Genomic DNA, 17,196 nt, shown 5'->3' with positions numbered 1-17,196 from the left:
GAAATGTTTACACGTGAAGTTGTCAGTTTGGTCAGCGAGGCCATCTAAGGATACTTAAAGATTGATATGGTTGGTTACACAGGCAGTCTGTCATTGCAAAAAGCTCTTAAAATGCTTGCATTTAAAAAGTTTTGACCTTGTTTTCTTGAAGTAATGAGAAGAAGGAAGAAATCAGAAATGACAAGGACATGAGGAGAATAAAGCCAAAAAGCTTTATATGATATAATAAAGCTTCACTGGGATTTAGTCTACATTAGTGTGTTTAAAATACAGTCTTCTCTTTTTAGGGGTTAGAAGAAATATTTTGCCAAAACAAAGGGTTGTGCACATATTTTATGTGTTAATTATATACTTGAAATAATAAGATAAACAATGGAAAATTAATTAAGGAGATTGAGAAAATTAAATATTAGGTGAATAGAATTGTACACAGTGAAAGCTGTATACTTTTTTTTGTAAACTTCAAATATGTCACAATTTTTCAAAAATTAAATAATATGGAATACGTATTCGCCTTATTTTGTGCATTCTACAGTTTCTCATAATTCTTAATTCACTTCTTTTGGTTCCTGATTACCCACAAACTCTCTGTGCTCTATAAATCTGAAAATGCATATGTTTGACTTATAAACAGTGGTTATGTGAACCACCAAGAAGTTATCTCTAATTGTTGGAGGATGTGTTCTTTTGTTGCCTTTCTGTGTGACTTTTCTGTGTGTGTGTGTGTGTGTGTGTGTGTGTGTGTGTGTGTGCGTGTGTGTGTGTGTGTGTGTGTGTGTGTGTGTGTGTGTGTGTGTGTGTGTGCGTGTGTGTGTGTGTGTGTGTGTGTGTGTGTGTGTGTGTGTGTGTTTGTGTGGTCCTGATTACACGACTCTTCCCTGAAGCAGAGGACGACTCTCTCCGGCAGACTGTCGACTCAGTAAGTTCCACAACAGTAAGGGCATGGAGGTCCTTGCAGAGCTGCCCAGCGTGGTGCCTGCTGAATCCTCTCTCAGTGGATGGTACTGCTTAAAGCGCCTGATCAGAAACACACTTAGAGTGAACATCCAAACTGTGTAATAAGACATTTTTTCAAGAATTATGATTCAGTTTTTGAATGTTGAAAAGTAGGACTACAGATGATGATGTAGATGATGTAAGATACCTTTGCTTGACTGAAATTTATTATATTTTTGTGAAAAATGAAACTCCTTCAAGGAAGAGAAATATACTGTTTGGGGACTATTGAATGCAGGGCGAGTATTGTTAACTTTGTTGAGTTACTTGATATTTATCAAGGATGTGTGGAAATTATGACAGCTTGGTGTATTTGGACATTCTCCAACTAGATATTCTTCCATTCAGTTGCTTTTTTTTTGGACACTTTCATTCAGTTGCTTTTCCATGTAACAATCTTTTTTGATCATTCAGTTGGTATTTTATTGCAATTCTGAGATGGTGTGGGTTACTAACCTGTAGGCTAAAGCAAGGGTCCCCACAACACAGGCAAGCACAAGAACCCCCAAAACTGCTGCAACAGTGCCCCCAGCTGAGGTGTTGGATCCTGAGGTGAATATATATATCAGTGAGGTTATTGTAGCAGTGGATTAAACAGAGAGATGATAGAGAGAAAGTGTGTGGTATGAAAAAAAGGCTGTGTGGGACAAAGACACATATGAAAGATTCTGAAGGAGACTAGAATAACTTGGACAACCTGGACTCCTTCTTACAGAGTCCTAAAAGTCTAACCCCAGAAAGAAAGACTGCTGTTCATTTTCATTACGTAATAAATTTACGACATTGCCCCATTTATAAGACGGCAAAGTGTTTCTGAATGAGTGACCGACTCACCTACTGACACGCTGACTCTAGCACTGGCCATAGCTAAGCTGACATCATTAGTCACAGAAATGTTGATGCAGAAGACTCCAGAGTCGTTGAAGAACTGTCTCAGAATCATCTGGCAGTCAGGGGCTGGACTGACAGCATTACAAATGGTCTGGACGGGGGTCACACAGTCTTCATCTGACACCACTGTACACACTTCATTTGGCAGACTGAGGAGAAACAGGTGGGAAAAATGCACCATGCAGGTAAGGATCTCATTTTAAAATTTCCTGATGAGTCTCAACTACCGGGCCATACACTGTATGATATGTATTTATGCATCAAAGAACTTGGCACAGCATTCATGTCAAATAATCCTTTACCTTGTAAATGTAGAGGGAGAGACAGACCAAAAGTAAATCCAAAGGGTGAGACAGACCAAAGGTTAGATATTGATACTCACCTGCCCTGACAGGTGACTGTGAGATCCACAGCATTCTGCTCCACTTCTGTGGTAAGGGTCACCACATTGTTCACCTCTACAATCTCCACGCTTTCAATCCCCTCTGAGCAACATGCAAACAAACAAAAAACAAACAAACAAAACACAAAACATTACAACACATTTTACTCAATTAGAGGATGGTTTGATGTATTCCTATTAAGGTAGTTTACCAATTTCTAGTCATGAACATGAGCTCACTATGGTATTAGGGACTGAATGCAAGGGATGAAGTGACTTACGGACAACGTCTAAGGTAGTAGAGAATGAGCCATAGCGGTAGATCATACAGTTTCCATCTGCTGGCATCTCTGGTGCCTGACGTTTTGCCACTACTAGAGCAACTGGTGCAGCTTCTGTTCCAGCTTCTACCTCCACACCTGCAGCTATCTCATTCACTGCTGCTGGAGCTTCAATTTGTACCACATGAGACAATGCAATAGATTAATACCAACGTGAAGTTATGAAAATGGTGACCAGCAATAACTGGCTTTTCAAAGTTCAGAAACATGTAATGTTGTAAGGTTCACCTGCAGTAGCCAGAACTTCATTTGTTTCTGCTTCATTTACTGCGGCAACTTCATTCACTGTTTCTACAGCCTCATCTTCCTCTGCTGGTGCGACAGTCTCCACTACCTCCACAACTGCAGTGTCCGTGGCTGCAACATTAATGACGTTGGCAACAGGTGCCACTGTTTCTACCTGAGGGACTTCTGGTTCCAATGTTGCCTCCACTGCCACAACCTCTTCTGCTGGTGCTGCTGCATCTGCGGCAGGTGTTTCAGGGAGGATAGTGGCTGCCAGGTCAACTGTGCCATCTTCTCCTTCCACAGCAGGAGCAATGGAGGCGACAGCATCAACCGCGGCAGTCTCATCTGCAGCGGTTTCCTCTTCCACCGCTGCCTCTGCTGTTTCCTCTGTTGCGTCGGCATCAGCAACCATGTCAGTGTTGTCCGCAGTCACATCATCAGCCGCTTCAGCCGCTGCTGGAACGGTCACCCCCTCCACAGCTGCATCCTCTGGAACTGCAGCAGCAGCAGCAGGGTCAGCAGCCTCTGTGTCAGTGCCTGTTGCCGCATCTTCAGCAGCAGCTGGAGCTACAGAGGCGACTAACTGTCCGTCCGCAGCGGGGGCTGCCTCATCTGGCTGTGGGGACGCAGCTAGGGCAATGTCGTCAGCATTATCAGGAACAGCAATTGTGTTATCAGAGGGCTGTTCTGTGGGGACGGGTACTGGTGGATTCACTGTAGCTATAGCTCCTGCTGTAGAAACTACCACCACTTCTGCCGAGGCTATGAGAGGATAAGAAAAAATTGAATTCACAAAAACTGCATGAAAACTACGAGGACAATTTAATAAATTAGGTAAAAGTTAGTAATTGTAAGCATTTTGTCAAAAGAGCATTACATCACATAGTGCACAATCATTTATTGTTTGATGTTATATTTGACTACATTCTTCTAGAAAACTGAGTCTTAAAAGAACAAAGTTAAAACAACCAAGATCTTTTCACCTGTGGTGACTATCTCCACTGGGGGTGGTGGAGGTACACTGGTGGCTCCTCCAGGAGTAGGGTTAGGGTCACACCCATTCGGGATGGCAGCCATGAGGACAACCTGTGGTCTGAACGACCCAGTTGCAAGGTAGGTGTGGGTGACTGTGGTCTCCCTTGAGATGAGGGTCCCGCTGTTATCTCCAAAGTCCCAGTTAAAAGTGACATCAGACCCACTTAGATACTGACTGGGATCATGTATGTTCACACTGAAGGCCACTGCCCGGTTCTGAATGAAGCTTTGGTCTGCCTGGTTGACATCGTTGACCTGGGACATTGTCACTGCAAAGGGGATTTGATCTGAAAAGAGAAAAGGCAGAACGAGGAGACCAAGAAATCAAGAGGGGAATCCACACAGGAATAGTCTTGTCTGAATGTTATTTTGGCTCTTTGTCTCACTGCATACCAGTGATGGCAAACTGGGTGGAAGCATAACCCAAGGGGATGAACTTGTCTTTGCCACGGCAATGATAGATGACCACTTCCATGTTATAGGACCCCAGGGGAATGTTGTCTGTGCCAATTGTCAGTGAGGAGGATGGTCCGTCAGCCACTTGCCAATATCTTCCTGGGTTTTCAAACAAACAAAAGATGAATTCAATCCATGTTGGAGGGCAGGGCTGCAGAATCTGAGGTTAGTGAGAATCTTATGATACATAAATAAACGTAAGGTGAAGTCCTTCAGGTTCAGTCTAAAATTATGGACCAATACTTTTCTTCATGCACTGTGTGATAAAGGAGTGTGAAGATAATCTGTCTAAAGCTGTAAACCTCCTAATAAAAGTGATACTAAGAGGCATGGTGACAATGGGGATCAAACAACACATACTGTTTCATGCAAGGAGGCATACTCTTCCCACTGTTTCATACGTGACATACCATACAAATGAGCATAATTAGGAACATAGTCTCCTTACCCCATGTCTTCCACACAAAAATGTAACGTGGCTTTCGCCCTGAAGTCCTGGTGAAGGGTGTGCCATCAGGGAAGACACCAGTCCATTCATCTGGGGTGTTGCGCTCTGGATAAACTGCCTGTCCTTGGGTGTACTGTGTTCCTGAAACAAAAAAAAAGGAACCTGTTAACATTCATCAAAGATCAACAAAAGTGCTGATGTCTTTGCGACATGGGATAGACACATGGAAACCATAGTCACGGTTCAACTCTAGTGATAGGATGGTAGGTTACTGATATAAGAAAATGTTAATGTTTCTGACAGAAGCGATGATATCACCTGCCCTCACCATTAACAGTGCAGTTTCTTGCCCATACCACTTGTCCATTCTGGAGTACTGTCTGGTTCTGGGGAAAGCGGACGTTGATAGTGAAGGATGCCTTGGCGCCAGTTAATGTAGGGGCATCACTTTTGATGTCGAATGCTACTTCTCCTCCTTTTGTCAAAAAAAAAAAATTATAGAGAGATTTTATTTAAAATTAAGACTTGTTAAGAAAATTAGTTGCTACTCAGTTGTAGAACTGTTCTTAGTCAGAGGGCATGACTCCTCTTAGTAATAGTGAGAATGGCAGTCTAGATTTCTGTGTTCTCCTTTGCAAAACACTTAACTATTTGAACATTCCTATAATTTAAGATGACAAATAAATGCGGAGCTGAGGAGGAAATGCATGAGCCAATGAAGATAGCTGAAAACACAAGTTACAGACCTCTCCAGCAGTCTCTGTATCTGGGATCGCCGTCCCTCCACACTGGATACATTCGTGAATTCCATGAGCGGTACCGTACAAAACGTGTTTTACTGGATTCTAGAAAAGCAGATTCACAAAATCTTCAGAGCATGGTTTAAAAACAAACCCTTAAAATCATACATAATCTTCCAAATATATACCAAACAACCTTGAACCACCCCAATATAATCACTATGATTAACCAATATATTCTAAATGATTAAAAAAATGTATTTACACATTACAGAATTTGACACTGCCAGTAAATGTAGATGTATACATATCACTGCTGTGGTTTCAGACAGAAAATATTTCAAATAGTGAAACTGAGCACTGCCAAATTCTTTTTCACATACATCACGTTACCACATTTTGAGAGAGAGAGAGAGAAGGCAAACATTATGTGAGCATTCCCAGAGGGATCATGAGGTGAGATGAGAGGCAGAAGGCTAGGGAAAGGGCATGATCAGAGTCTTCAGACGGATGAGGAAAGCTGGTGAGAGAGGAAGGGGGTGTGGGGTTCCAGGCAGTGGGAGTCACACGGCCCTCACAATCTCCCTCAATCCCTTTCATGTGACTCTCAGCTGAGTGCGTGCAGTTGTAATCCCAACTGCATGAGCATAGGCCCTATGGAGCTCAGACATTACGACGACCATTCTTTGTCTTAGAGTGTAGTTTTTGTGTGAGTGTGCATGAGTGTCTGTCTGTCTGTGTGTATATTTTTGTGTGAGTATTTGCATGCGTGAGCACACAGTTATAACTGGCTGAGAAAGGAGCTCAACTTAAACACAGATTACTAATGTCATGGAGACCTCCAAACAAACTAAACTAAACAAACTAAAGACATGACAGTCGTATTCACATCAGGTTTGCACAGTTCATAAGGGTATTTCATTCATAATCAACAGAATGCCAGAGCACAATATACACACACCAGATACATGCCACAGTTAGCAATTCTAACACTGCAGTTCCATCTTCAGTTTACATCTTCACCACATTTCACATGGGAGACCCTGTATGAATAGTAGCTTTGGTTTTACTAGATATATAAGAGCTTTTGCTCAAGATCAAACCTACAACCCTTGAATAATGAAGGGGAATGTGTTCAGTGGAAATAACATGATTTATAAGTCCACAGATTGGATATGTCACAGTAAAACCATAATCTGCAATACGTAAATGAAACAACTGTTAAACCTCTAAGTTGTATAGATTTTTAAAACTCTGTAATACATGATGCTTCCTCCACTCTCAATGGATGCAGTGTTTGATGCTAATAATTGTGGTAATTGCATAACTGGGGACAGGATTACAGGCTAGAAAGAGTCTTTGTTTTATTTGATTATATTTCTTGTTAAGTGAACAACTGAGCTGAAATTATGTTGTTAACTTATAGAAGTGAAGTGACTATTACACTAAAATGTATTTGGCTTTATAAATGTACTGAATGCTGTGAAAGACAAGTAAGAAAAGTGTACCAAATAACTCAAATTCAATATTTTTTCCAATTAACATGACTAAATGAATGAACATAGCAAAGATTTATCCTTATTTTCCCAGAATGTAAAGATTTGAGTTTGTTGGGGGGGTCACCGATTTGAACTGACAGTGGTCTAGTCTGGCTCATATTTACCCACTGAGTTAAAAACACCTCACTGATATTGCATGGCTGGTCAGCCCATAGTCATAATGCAAAACATGCTCAAAGCCCCCTTACATTTTAAAACCAGAACCACACCTCAAAATCACACTGTAACCTTGTATGTACTTTTACATCTAAGAAACAGTACATACAAATCGCACACACACACGCAGAGCATACCTGGAATCACACTGATCTTCTGAGTTTGAGTAACCTGCAACACAGAAATTCTGTCATTTTTACATTCGGTAGTGAATGAAAACATGCACTCACCTGCTAACTCCAGTGATGTGAGGGCCACCATCAAGATCACCAGAGGTGCCTTCATGGTTGATGTATGCTTGTTAAAGATAACAGTTTCTCTGTACCACAGTCCCCAGAGCCGGGCCTTACTCTAGAGTCTACTGAGGTGTGTCAGGTCCTCTTAAAGTGAACCTCAAACCTAAACCATGCCTCTCCCCTCTGACATCACAAACTCACTCCAAACAGGCCCCTCCTACTCCCTTAAGCACTTCCAGGGATGGACATGTACCTAATTACCCTGAGTTTTGGGTCAATTGACTAAATCAGTATTGTAAAGTTGTATTTTTCCTGAAATAAAATGAATTTAGTGTGTACGTTTGAATTAATGTTTTACTTCTAAAAATGCACATATTCAAGAATGCGATTTGGAATTTGTGATTACCATTTTGGTTACAACGACGTGCCCACTCTATGTTTGATGGACCCCGCACTCCTTTGCCCTCCTCACTCTCACACCCACACACAGATTCTGGGTAATGTTACGCACTGAGCGCTGTCTCGTCGGGGGGGGGGGGGGGGGGGGTGGGGGGGGGGGGGGGGGTGGGGGGGGGGGGTGGGATACGTACTTAACTTCTTTAGCCACTCGTCATTTTATGACAGGGCATGCAAAGAACCTGTGATTTGCTGTGGGTATGTGCTGTCTGAGAATACAACAAAAGATGTAGTGGAATGAAGGGATCAATTGTAGGCATCTGGTGCAGTGTAAATGTTATAGTCATGCTCATGTGGTGATGCCTACTGTGAAAGGGCTCAGAGCTGTGTGAATGGAGGTCACAAGATGAGTGTATGGGGAAGACTATCAAGGATCTTCTTTCATTATTCCACTCTCACACTTCATTTATCGCTTTTTTGTCTCCCTCTTACTTTGCCTTGTCTCGTTCTAAGAAATCATGTTTGAAAATTGGTTTGGAGCTGTTTACACACGGGTGAAATTAATTTTTTTTTTCATATGCTATGTTTGATGATGTGAGTATATAGTAATTTTAAAATCATAGTTCTGCACTTCTTGTGGGATCCACCACAACTGAAGAAACAGAATCACAGTGCAAAGTAACATCAGTACTCTGTTTTAAAACACACGTTCTGGAGGGGTATTCAAATGTTCTACGTCTCTCTAACTGATCAGCATAAATATTCACAAGTAAACATTTGCAAACCTCAGCATTAACAAAAATGTAAGTCATTCATACCCTGTTTGAATTCTCATTAAAAAGGTCATCCCAAACAAACAAGCAAACTAACAAGTCACTTTCTTATTCATCCCCAGATAAATGACCATAACAGACTCATAGCATACCAAGAGCACCAACTCCATGTGAAGGTATCTGTCAAATCAAGAACTGTATTTATGACTAGAAAATATTTAAGTTGTTTGAGATTAGCTTCTGAATTTGTCTGAATTTGTCATTTAGTTTGGCTAACAATCCCATCCAGTTTGGTTCCCTGCACATGATCCCTCATGTGCTTTTAACTGTGTTTATTGCCCTCTAATTCCCCCATGGTGCTTGACCTGCCATACTGCCCTCATATGTGACACATATCTCCACACAAAGCACACCCCCTAATGGGGCAGCAGCCTTTCTAACTCTCTCTCTCTCTCTCTCTCTCTCTCTTGTGTGCTCTCATTTTCATGAGACTGAGAGAGACTCCCCATGTAAATTATTCTAAAAATCTGAAACATCCTCCAAACAGACAAGATCTGCATGTATTGAAAATACAAGAAGAAAGAAATCCAGAAGTGTGACAGAATCAAACTGTTCTACATACATTTAAAATGACTTTTTCTTTTAATAAGAGCCAATAAACTGGGCTTGATCAGTCTCTGATGACACAGTCACAAGGAGTTAGATGCAGGACACTGGGGCAGCACTGGGTTCAAGTACATGAGCCCTATTATTTGTAACAAAAAGTTCTCACAGATTGGAGTGCCGAGGGGACGAGGACTTCTGAACTCTCAGAAATGCCAGGAATGTGAACTTAATGAGGATCAAATGCACTATTCTGTGAACTCTTAGGGTGTTTTCACATATAGTCCTTTTTAAACGAACCAAACTCAGTCCTCTTAAAGTGGACCAACAGAAAAGGGATTCAGTTCTTTTTGCGTCCACATAGTAAGTTCATTTGTAAGAGGACTCAGTCCTCTTTCTGGTCCACCTCAGCTCTGATGGGGCCTCAGTTCTCTTTCTGTTCACACTATAGTTCTTGCTGTTGTTACCTACGGAAGCCCTAAGATGCTATGAATCTACACTTAGTTTAGATTCCGTTTTCTCGTGATAACATGTTATTTTTGTTTTCTCGAGATCTCGACTTATTTATGTCATTATCACGAAATAACAAAAATTTGTTTTCTTAAGGGTTCATTCCCTCTTGCGTCCACAACTTTTGCCCATAACAGCACCTCTTATATTTCCACTATGCACCACCAAAAAGGTACTCCTGCAGTGTATGCAGAACACAGCACTTTTGTTGCTGTCTACTTCACGAAAATATGGGTAAGCCTCCTGTAGGTCTTTAGAAAAGACCGACTTTCTTTTCGGCATGGTGCTAACCGTTAGTGTACCGGCACAGACAGAGCCACAACCGTCATAGAAACAGCCTTGTCAACAACACACTGATTGACACACGAACAGACAAATCAGTGTTGAATTCAGATACATGGTGCATTGTGTTCTTTGATTGGGGTAGGTAATGAGTGGGACAGAATATGATAAACATCTGTGTAAGCGCTGAAAATAAGTATAAAATTAACATTATTGTTTTAATTGTGGTGAAAACTGGGACAAGTTGGTAGTGAATTTTGAAACCAGGATATATTAGTGTTTTACAGATATTTGTTGGGAGTCGGGACACCCAGCTTGAAACTTGGTCAATCCCGGACAAAACGGGACATCTGGTCACTGTAATCAAATATGATAAAGCAGGTATATAAGGTAATTTATCTGTAAATCGTTCAGTCATCACTGTATTACAAGTCATAATGTAAACGCATTATGCCTACCGCAACGTCAAATACACTGTTTTGGTAATTTAACTAAACTACTTAAAGGTTTAAATTTCATCTTAACATATATTTAGAGTGGCAATTGAGATATTTATATGTGTTTTTTATATGTGCACACTGCTCTCATGATAATCACTTGGTTGTTGCAACAGCTCACTTGCTAGTAATTACCTTTTTCTCACTGATTTTTATTAAAACAATTCCTTGGTTTTTGTGCGTAATTTTAGATGGCAAAAAAGTTTGGTGCTGAAGATGTCATCAGTGTGATTCTGTATGGCAATTCAAGTGAAATCGAGCAGTTAGGGGAAGATGATAATGAGGAGGAATGGACTAATGCAATGCTTACTGAGGGAAGCTCAAATAGTAGTGATGAGGAAGACTTGCAAGATGAGGGTGTCAACCAGACTAGCACAGAAGTAGAGGGCCCAGCTCTGCAAGATGAAAGTGTAGACCAGATGAGCACTGAGACGAGCACAGAAGTAGAGGGCCCAACAACAAAGGTGTCAACAAGGGCAAATTGAAAAGGAAAGAATACAGGTGGAGAAAACTACAATTTGAACCTCCAGTTGTTGAATTTGATGAATGTGTCGAGGAAACCTCAGAAGACAGGTCTAACTGGACACCATACATGTGTTTCAAGTTTTCACTGATGAAATGCGACAGGAAATTGCAGAACAAACAAACTTGCACAGTGTGCAGAAACAGGGAAAGTCAGTGAACACAACTGCCAAAGAAACTGAGCAGGCTCTGGGTGTGTGCATTCACATGGGGTTAGTACAGATGCCCAGTGTACGAGCATATTGGGAGATGGAGACAAAGCACCCCACAGTTTGTGATGTCATGTCTCGAGATCGATTTCTGAAATTGCTGACGCTGATTCACTTTAACGACAACCTCATTGTGTCTGATGATGCGAAGAAAGATAAATTGTGGAAACTCAGGGCATGGTTACAAAAACTACAAAAACAATTTCTTTTCTTCCTGAAGAATGTCATGCAGTTGACGAAATTATGATGCCATTCGAGGGAAAATCTCATCTACATGTCTATATACAAGTGAAACCCCATGGGGGTTCAAGATGTGGGGACGTGTTGAACAAAGTGGCTTTCTTTATGATTTTGATGTTTGTCAAAGTGCAGAAAATCCAGACAAAGAGAGATCTGATGTTGAAATTCATGGAGATGTTGTCCTGAAAATTACATCGACCCTTCCAGCAAGAAAAAATCCAAGGTTTTTGTAGACAACTACTTTACATCAGTTCCACTTGCAGAAAAACTAAAAAAGAAAGAGGAATCCACCACATAGGCACAGTCTGAATGAACAGGGTAAAAGACTGCAACATGATGGGTGAAAAAGATTTGAAGAAAAAGGGAAGAGAGTCAATGGATTTTGGAGTAAACCAGGAAAACATCATTGTAAGATGGTGTGACAACAAAGCTATGAACCTATTTTCTTTAAAAAAAAAATCATATATGTAGATTATTATGGGGTTTTTTTTTGGTATTTTGTCAGAAGGTCCAATAAACACTTCAGTTTAAAAAAAAAAAGAATTTTCTGGCTATTATTGGATGTGTCAGGCTTTTCAGGGCTAACAGACAGTGAAACCACAGTGTAGGCCTAATTTAAAACACACACACACACAGCATTACATGATGAAACTTTTAGGTTTTATTAAATTCTGTTTATGGCAGACAGGTAGGCAACGGAATGCATTAGTGTGGAATGTGACATTATCTGTAGATTCTGCATCAAAAACCCTTCTGTATTATTATTGTTGTTATAATATCAGATATCATTACACACAACAACATTCGTTTGAAATGTCACTGGTAACAGTAGTGTAGTGTAGCAAGGACAGGGTAGGGCCTACGGACAGCGGAGCACCAAAGTCCCGTTCGTCTTACATGTTCGTTATCTCTATGCCAACAGGACTGGCAACCAAAGTAGTGGTTGTTGTAAAAGAACAGAGAACACAGCAGCTGAGTACAGGAACCAGAAACACTTGCAGTTTCTCAGTTCTGCCCGGCAGCTTTTCAGTTGCTTACACGTTGCTGGGAGCATTACGAACTAGTTCAGTGCATGTATCTAGACGTTATACAGAAAGAGAAGCCATTTTAAGTGCACAGACTGATATACTGTTGCTTACATACCAATAAAAATATATTTTGCGCTCTGGAATAAGGACTTTGACGAGTCGTCATTGGGACTGTGCAATTAAGTCGTCTTAAGCAACACAAAACGGACGGCGTTTGAGTCATTTACCGATGGAAGTTTGTGTTTCTGTGTAAGATATCTGGTCGGGAGTGGCGTCTGTGTGCTCTACTTTCATCTGTATACTCCTACTTCGGTTTGTGTATTATTCAGCAGAACATATTAAGCTGAAACAAACGGGCGCTAAAGAAAATCCAAGAGCAGGCGGTATCCCTCAACCTCATCCAATGAAAAGCCGACTTTCCAAGTTGTCACACGACAAGGGCGGGAGATGTATGACTGCTTTGTATACAGGGGCGTGGTTTATGCAACGCGGGAATTGGCGGGTTTGGTTACTTTGTGTCGGGGGGGAAGACATGATATGTTCCACAAAATTTACACCTTTTCGTGTACTGTGTCACAATACATATGTAGTCTCGCAGTAACGGGACTTAGGCGGGAATTTACAGGCATTGGTCATCCCAGAGTTTAAGCTGCTTTTTTGCACTACGGATTGGGCGGAAAGGTGCTTTGCCCAGTAAATACAACGGATTTTCCGTATGTGTGAGATGGATTCTTTTCAGAAAGTGGAAAAAATCGGAGAGGGTACATATGGGGTGGTGTACAAGGCAAAGAACAAAATTACGGGTGAGACTGTTGCCCTCAAGAAAATCAGGCTGGACACGTAAGTGCTCGTGCCCCAGTACATCCATGGCACAGTTAAGAAGTTGAATGCTAACGCATATTAGCAGTTACACTGAGTTAGCAGTTACACTATCCACATCTAACATAATTACACATCTTCGAATGCATCCAAGTAGCACATTTGCTAATGTTAGCGAGATCTCTGTATGTCAACTAAACAAGATTGTTCAGGATAACACACACTGGCGGGTTATATTGATCTCATATATAAAGTATCTACACTAAGCTAATAACAGATGTAACTGTTTTAGGCACACGTTTGAGACTGATTTGATTTGGGTACTGACATCCGTAGTCGCTTAACAATTATCATTTCAACCAGATTAGATCAAAATGCAACGAAGCTAGATGGCTAACAGTCAGATTACTAACGAATCCTTTGCAGACATAGTGCATTGTTTTAGAAAATTAGCAATCTGTACTTTGTACTTCAAGCATGCTGTAAAGCTTTGATTTTATTCAATCTGCTTTGAGCTGCTTAATAAAACTGATACGTCTCAAAGAACGTAGAAGACCTGTTAACGTTATGGAAAGAGGAAAAGTTGCATGGTTGATACCATCAGGTAAACGTGATCTTGTGTTATCTCCAGAGAGACAGAGGGTGTCCCAAGCACTGCCATTCGAGAAATTTCGCTTTTGAAGGAACTGAATCACCCCAACATCGTGAAGTAGGCTGCTCTCACTCTTTTAACAGAATAACTTGTAACGATTCTGTTTATTCCATTCTATCAGACACGCGACTGATGAATGCCTTATGCCCCACTGTTTTATTTATTTATATATATATATATATATATGAGTTCTAGTTTTACAATGAATTACTGTGCAACTTGTTGGCACAGTTTGTGTGGGTGACTCATGAATCAACCTGTCCAACACCATGTTCTGTTTTGACACTGTGTAGGCTGCGTGATGTAATCCACACCGAAAACAAGCTATACCTGGTGTTCGAATTTCTTCATCAGGACCTCAAGAAGTTTATGGACTCATCTTCAGTCACTGGGATATCCCTTCCACTTGTTAAAGTGAGTGTTGGAAACACATGAAACACAGTGTAAAAACCCTTCATTAACAGTGGTTGCTGGCTACTGAGGCAGAACTTCATATCAGCTCAGTGGTCTGATGTTGTTGAACACTGTGACTTGTGAGTGATATGCTGTGAGATGTGTGCATTACTGGTGTTATGCACTTGTTGTTTCTGCAATTACGCCTCATGTCCAGACTTCAACAAAAGCAGATCCAGGGATTGGATCATCGAGAAGTGAGAGCGATAGACTGTGTCTCTAAAACCCATAAAAACCTTTTATTTTTTTCTCCTTTTGTCACACGAGATGTTTGCTGATTTGCTTTGTGTTTTCTGTATGTATGTTACTATGAACATGTACATGTATCTGTAATGTTAAAAGTATACATACCCATGCAGTAAATGTGTTTTGTGTATGTGTTTCAATCCAGAGCTACTTGTTCCAGCTGCTGCAGGGTTTGGCTTTCTGTCACTCTCACCGGGTCCTTCATCGAGACTTAAAACCGCAAAACCTGCTTATCAACGCTCAGGGAGAGATCAAACTGGCTGACTTTGGCCTGGCCAGGGCATTCGGCGTGCCTGTCCGCACCTACACCCATGAGGTGAGAGAAGAGAGTCGTCAGTAGGAAAGGACCTGAACTCCTCTGAAACTCTGGGAGAAAAGACACAGTAACTGTAGCTGGTGTTTTATTAACTCTTCCCATAGACTGGAAGCTCAGACTGTTGTTGTATTTTATTAATTATTGTTTTCCAGTTTCAAAAAGCTGTACCTTAATGTTACAAAGCTAATGTTTTTTCACCATTCAGTAATAGGCGCATTCAAAGGTTTGAAAAGCAGATTAACGTATAGGAAAAGTAGGTACAAAGTTTTACTTTATAATAAAAATAGCCATCAAATTTCTGTTATGCTCTTTGTTTTTCCAGGTGGTTACATTGTGGTACAGAGCTCCAGAGATTCTTCTGGGGTGTAAATATTACTCTACAGCTGTTGACATCTGGAGTTTGGGCTGTATCTTTGCTGAAATGGTAATCACTTTCTGCCACATCTCTTTGTGCTTTTGATTAATGTTTTTTACACATACGGTTGGTCGGTGTAAATTACTAAATTACTGCAATTAAATTACTTTTAATTACAGTATATTGCCTCACTTGGAAGTTGCTTCAGATAAAAGCGTCTGCTAAACAAAGAAATGTAAATGTGAACTGCAATGTCAGACAGGTCTTTGATATGTACCCTTGTCATCCCTTTAAAAATGGAATAGAGTTAATTATATTCCTGCAGTGCTGATGAGTAAGACTTCCCTTTGTCATTCTTCCCCTCTCGCATTTCTCTGTTTTACTCTCACTGGCTAACTCACTTGTTTGTATTGGTCCAGATCACCAGGAGAGCTTTGTTTCCTGGAGATTCAGAGATTGACCAGCTCTTCCGGATTTTTCGGACGCTGGGCACTCCAGACGAATCCGTCTGGCCTGGTGTCACCTCAATGCCTGACTACAAGCCTTCCTTCCCCAAGTGGGCACGACAAGATCTCTCCAAAGTGGTGCCACCTCTGGATGAGGATGGTAAAGACCTTCTCGGGGTAAGAAGGAAATGATCATTTTTTGTTTATATGGCAGTGTATGGGAGTGAATGCAACCCGAATGACGTGATGCAACCCAGGTCTTTCAGAATTCTGAAAGATCTACACATCTCTAAGATCTACATCTTTAAGATGTAGGCTAAACTTTGAAAATGTGTGTAGCAGGAGGTTCATCTGTTTCAAAACTGTCTGGGGTCTTAAACCCATGCTTTCTTTTGGATTTTTCCCCCCTCCACAGCAAATGCTGAACTACGACCCCAACAAGAGAATCTCGGCCAAAAATGCCCTCGTTCACCGGTTCTTCCGTGACGTCACAATGCCGGTGCCACCCCTGCGGCTGTGAGAGACGGGAGCAAAATGTAGAGACTGTGACAGGAATTCAGGAGACCCCAGGACTGTTAAATGGGTCACCCTTTTGCCTAAGAATTATTCTATATCACACATATTATTTTTCCCATTTTACTGCTGAGGACTCTAAAAGTGCCTTCAAGTAATTCTCATACTGGTTTTTAAAACCATTAATTGAAAGTTGTAAATGTCATCAATGCAGAATATACTTCTGTGACACCAGCATTCTTCTCTTGGCATTACGTGTAGTGAATCTGAATGAGGGTATGTCTTTGAACGGAACAGGGAGACCCTCTTGTAGTTAATGGTTCATTGTGAAAACATTCCAGATGTTCAGTGATGTTTCTTCATGTCCTCAACTTCATGAGCTTGTTGTGTGACCTCTGCCAGCATTGCTCTGTGTTGCCTGTTTGTTGTGAGAATAAGTCAGTTCTCTGATCTGTTGTCCAATCTCATTCACCTCTGGTGCTGCATCACCATAGTAAGGAAAGGTATTTATTTTTTTGTTTGTTTTTGTTCAATGGGAAGGTTTTTACGAGTTTCTCATTGGTATTCCAAATATTTTTTCTAATTGTAGATTTTAAACTGATTGTGTTTTGCTAATTTTATGTATTTTTGATTCATATAAACTTATTCCAAGAACTTGATTGGTGTTTTCTTTTGTGTCAACTGTCATCCTAACATGGCTCCACTGGGTAGACATACATTATTTAAAATAATTTTCCTCCTTTTTTCCCTCTTTTATAATGGTTCTGATGCCACATTAAAACTGGTTTCTAGAAACACATGAAAATTTGTTTGACAGTTTGTTGGGCTCATAAGATTTAATCTGGTTGGACATTTTAGAACAAATAAA

At 40.8% G+C, this 17,196-nt stretch overlaps 2 protein-coding genes across 4 annotated transcripts; one reads left to right on the top strand and one right to left on the bottom strand.

The window, feature by feature from the left end:
• Window positions 1–863: 863 nt before the first annotated feature.
• On the bottom strand, window positions 864–12,822 carry pmela (premelanosome protein a). The gene is made up of 14 exons (XM_030778228.1): window positions 12,756–12,822; window positions 10,220–10,266; window positions 7,141–7,160; window positions 5,524–5,615; window positions 5,106–5,252; window positions 4,778–4,918; window positions 4,267–4,428; window positions 3,807–4,160; window positions 2,839–3,612; window positions 2,551–2,718; window positions 2,270–2,372; window positions 1,831–2,036; window positions 1,453–1,543; window positions 864–1,017 (listed from the first exon to the last, which is right to left on the bottom strand). The coding sequence occupies exons 1-14, from the start codon at window positions 12,820–12,822 to the stop codon at window positions 864–866; spliced, it is 2,526 nt and encodes an 841-aa protein (XP_030634088.1).
• A 421-nt stretch (window positions 12,823–13,243) lies between these two features.
• cdk2 (cyclin dependent kinase 2) lies at window positions 13,244–16,335 on the top strand. Of its 3 annotated transcripts, XM_030776466.1 has the most exons (7): window positions 13,244–13,368; window positions 13,979–14,056; window positions 14,293–14,413; window positions 14,844–15,014; window positions 15,337–15,438; window positions 15,789–15,992; window positions 16,231–16,335. In XM_030776466.1, exons 1-7 carry the CDS (start codon window positions 13,244–13,246, stop codon window positions 16,333–16,335), a joined length of 906 nt encoding a protein of 301 aa, XP_030632326.1. The 3 variants fall into 3 exon arrangements, with proteins under 3 accessions (XP_030632326.1, XP_030632327.1, XP_030632328.1); XM_030776467.1 differs by lacking the exon at window positions 15,337–15,438 and having other exon boundaries at window positions 13,253–13,368; XM_030776468.1 differs by lacking the exons at window positions 13,979–14,056; window positions 15,337–15,438 and having other exon boundaries at window positions 13,253–13,368.
• Window positions 16,336–17,196: the final 861 nt, after the last annotated feature.

The sequence above is a fragment of the Chanos chanos genome, chromosome 6, assembly GCF_902362185.1.
Source record: "Chanos chanos chromosome 6, fChaCha1.1, whole genome shotgun sequence".
Lineage (NCBI taxonomy): Eukaryota > Metazoa > Chordata > Actinopteri > Gonorynchiformes > Chanidae > Chanos > Chanos chanos.
This window is presented reverse-complemented; position numbering and strand designations above follow the sequence as displayed.

What these genes read in the sequence shown, in the direction of transcription:
- pmela (XM_030778228.1), bottom strand. Translation starts at nt 12,822, where the DNA reads ATGAAAGTAGAGCACACAGACGCCACTCCCGACCAGATATCTTACACA. An exon ending in ACAGTCACCTGTCAGGGCAG is followed by an intron (nt 2,037 to 2,269) that starts GTGAGTATCAAT and finishes GTTTCTCCTCAG; the next exon opens with TCTGCCAAATGAAGTGTGTA. An exon ending in TAGAGTCAGCGTGTCAGTAG is followed by an intron (nt 1,544 to 1,830) that starts GTGAGTCGGTCA and finishes TATTCACCTCAG; the next exon opens with GATCCAACACCTCAGCTGGG.
- cdk2 (XM_030776466.1), top strand. Translation starts at nt 13,244, where the DNA reads ATGTGTGAGATGGATTCTTTTCAGAAAGTGGAAAAAATCGGAGAGGGT. An exon ending in TATCCCTTCCACTTGTTAAA is followed by an intron (nt 14,414 to 14,843) that starts GTGAGTGTTGGA and finishes GTTTCAATCCAG; the next exon opens with AGCTACTTGTTCCAGCTGCT. An exon ending in ATGGTAAAGACCTTCTCGGG is followed by an intron (nt 15,993 to 16,230) that starts GTAAGAAGGAAA and finishes CCCCCTCCACAG; the next exon opens with CAAATGCTGAACTACGACCC.